The sequence below is a fragment of the Dendrobium catenatum genome, unplaced genomic scaffold, assembly GCF_001605985.2.
Source record: "Dendrobium catenatum unplaced genomic scaffold, ASM160598v2 fragScaff_scaffold_80, whole genome shotgun sequence".
Lineage (NCBI taxonomy): Eukaryota > Viridiplantae > Streptophyta > Magnoliopsida > Asparagales > Orchidaceae > Dendrobium > Dendrobium catenatum.
The window spans coordinates 1,410,363-1,413,610 of NW_021318542.1; the positions used below are offsets into that span (position 1 = coordinate 1,410,363).

Sequence of the window (3,248 nt, forward strand, 5' to 3'; positions counted from 1 at the left end):
ATTATTCATTCTCATGTTGTCCCTATTCTCTCAACTCATCGTTGATCGTCACCTTGCATTCATGAAGCCTCTCCTTGTGCTCGTGTATGTCCATGTAAACCATGTTGCTTCCACATTCACATGATCCACCCTCCAAATGCATCTACAATCCAACCCTCAGCACTAATTCTCCCTAAAACGCATTGGTCTCATTCCATTTCATCCTAAATTGAAACCCAATTGCGAACTCATCAGCGCTCCCGTCAATCATCGCTTATTGCAATTGTCCATGTACGTGCTTTGCTTGATTCCTGATGAGGAGTGGATGAATAACTTCGTTGTTTGATCACAACTCATATTGCACCCCCTCTTTGGCACCACCATCACGCAAATGCTGGTGTCGTCACAGTCACACAAATTTGTTCTGATTCTTTGTGCCGAATTTATCATTTTGCTAATGTTTTTTTTTTCTTGAGCTGCAATGACACCTTCAATTTAATCTTCATGTGTTTTGGGCTCATCCATCAAGCCATTTGCAATATATCCTATGCGAATGCCACCATCAACTTCCAAATAATAACAACACCTCTTTGATCTATCGCCGCACCTCTAACCTTATCAGATGTCGCCTACATCTATTTTTAATTGTTAACCAATAAGGTACTAAGCCTATTTTGTTTTTCAGAAAGGTCTATTCACCTTGACAACCTACCTATGTACTCTTTGTCGATGCTCTCCATTTAAAAATCTATCGACATTCTCTATTTATACACTTGTTTAAGGATCTTATACGCACCTTCTTTGATACAAATCTAGTTGTTGACATTTTGCTTCTAACTAACACTACTTTATATTTCACAATCGGTCTTGACCCTCTTTAGAAACTTGCAAACTTTGGACAACAAAACCTTCAATTACTTCATCTTTGATCACTATTGTTTCCAAACTCAAGTTGACATAATTTTTAACATATGAAGCTCTAGGGGAATATCATCATATCTAAATGATCGCATGTGTTAACTAGTTATAATAAGAATATTCACTATTTATCATTGTTATATTTCTTCACTATTGAGAATATTCTCCTTTGTTGTATATTCATGTCTTATTTTTTAATCTCCAATATATATAGGCATATATATGCATGTCCTAAGAAAGACAATTTAATAAAGACACAATCCTTTACAATTTTTTACCTAAGCTCACAAAGGTCATGCCATCAATTACTATAAGCATACGCATTCAACAACTGAAAAACAAGAACGAGTATACCTTGTGAATTTTTGCTTCCAAGGATAGGTGTTATGAGAGATGAAACTGAGTCAACTACTAACATGCATATCTTGTCACCCTTGCTTATTGTCTGGAACATTCATTACAAAATCTCAAACACAGTAGCAAGCCAAAACAATTTCTATAATGAACAAAGGGAATGCTTAAATTATGAACCTGCATCTTTAATGTGTTATAAAGTTCATGCAATACATCCTGCAGTGAAAATATGTCAAAAACTGATTGACAGTGTATGCTGCTCATGATATTCTTAATCCTTATTTCCTGGCCCTAAATTTAACCAAGAATATTGATATTATAAAAAAAAAAGAGGCAAAATCAATGAGATTGGTATCAATTCCAGAATACCATCATTATCTATCTTGGTATCCTTTTGCAAATCATGCAAAGGCAATGTTCAAGAGCGATAAAGTAAGGAAAGCATTAAAGAAAACCTCTTTGACCGCAGGACCAAAAATTTGATTTACAATGGAAGCAATACGAGTCGGAGAAAAGGAGTTTGATGTATCCAAGAAAACGACGGAACCACATAGCTTGACTGCAACATTCGAAGCAACATATAGGCAAAACTGCACATTAATGGATAGCAAATAAGATGACAGGAACTGATCAAAACCAAATATCCTGTCGGATTGAATTATGGGGGAAAAGAGGAGGAAATAAAATCACCTAAACTACAGTTTGGAGCATTTTACCTGTGTTTTGCCTGATGAAGAAGGACCAACTATTTCCGTCAACTGGCCCTCACGTAGTCCACCACCAAGAAGTGTGTCTATCCTGGCAAGCTCATACAACCCAAAGTTAAAAAGCATTCCATGATAAATTAATATGAATAAATAGCTCTCTCAAATTACAAAGCCCAATACTCAGTAAATGACTCCAGCTCAACATACCCGTCACATCCAGTAGGAAGGAATCGTTTATTTCTCAGAGCATCATCAAGTAATTCGACTCCATTCATCCATCGTAGGCATTTAGACTCAAAATTTGAGAGCGTCCTACTAGCTCCCTACTTGCACAGTTCATATATCATTCATATTGTTTTAAACGTCCCATATCAATTACTCAGAAATTAGAAGAAAAAGAAAGACTGGAACACTCACAGAGGTTGATGGAAACAACCACACACAAACAAAACTGAAGAGAGAGAGAAGAGGAGAGAGAGAGAGAGAGGAGGAGGGATAAAAAAGGATAATGTGTGTGTGAATTTTATTACTTCAAAAAAAGGAAAAAACAGGAATAACAAACAAAATGGCTGATCATGATCATGGACTTTTGATTGCGTTTAGTCACAGATTATTTCAAAATAAAGGTAAACTCAGTGAATATGTAACTGTTAAGATCAGTCTGATGGAACTGAGATTGCATTTGAGTACAGATCTGGCACAAACCTAGATCAGGCTTATTGGGGTCTACTAAGAAGCTGAGATGTGTTAACAGATAAAATCATGGATCGGCTGATTAACTTAATTCTATCAACAGATTAAATATTAAAAAAAGGCAACCTGATCAGTTAATAACTTTAAAAGATGGATTAAAACATGAGATGGAATTTATAATTGACAACACATGACATTCATGTATGACTTTCAATTAAAAAAGGGAGGATTGTCAAAGAAATCCAAGACTTCAACGCTTCTTCCAACACTCACCACATCAACTTCTCATTTCCAGGACGAGCCCCAATTCCCTAATCTTTGAGGAATTTCTTTGCAGTTGTCTCAGCTCTAGCTAAAACCAAAAATGTTGCCTGGGCCCTCTAGAATCACCAATGCAAGCAAGCCCATGTGATCTATGGGCACGTTCATTAGCTCAATAAGATGTACTCCTTCAATCACGTGCAAATTATTTGATTTCTCAGATATATCCTCTAAATAGTCATTTAAATTTGACATCAGATCTAGAACTTGTCATTTTCAATGTCACAAGCTTTCATGATTAATTATATTTTAGATGGGAACTTGAGAACACACTCG

General features: G+C 36.0%; 1 protein-coding gene across 1 annotated transcript; it reads right to left on the reverse strand.

Moving 5' to 3' along the window:
• Positions 1-1,251: 1,251 nt before the first annotated feature.
• Positions 1,252-2,281, reverse strand: LOC110101075 (DNA repair protein RAD51 homolog 4; the record flags this gene model as incomplete). Its single annotated transcript, XM_028696192.1, is given in 5 exon segments — positions 1,252-1,342; positions 1,429-1,542; positions 1,707-1,841; positions 1,968-2,049; positions 2,166-2,281. Coding segments are annotated over 5 exon segments (538 nt in total), but the record flags the coding sequence as incomplete, so codon positions are not given.
• Between the last annotated feature and the right edge of the window lie 967 nt (positions 2,282-3,248).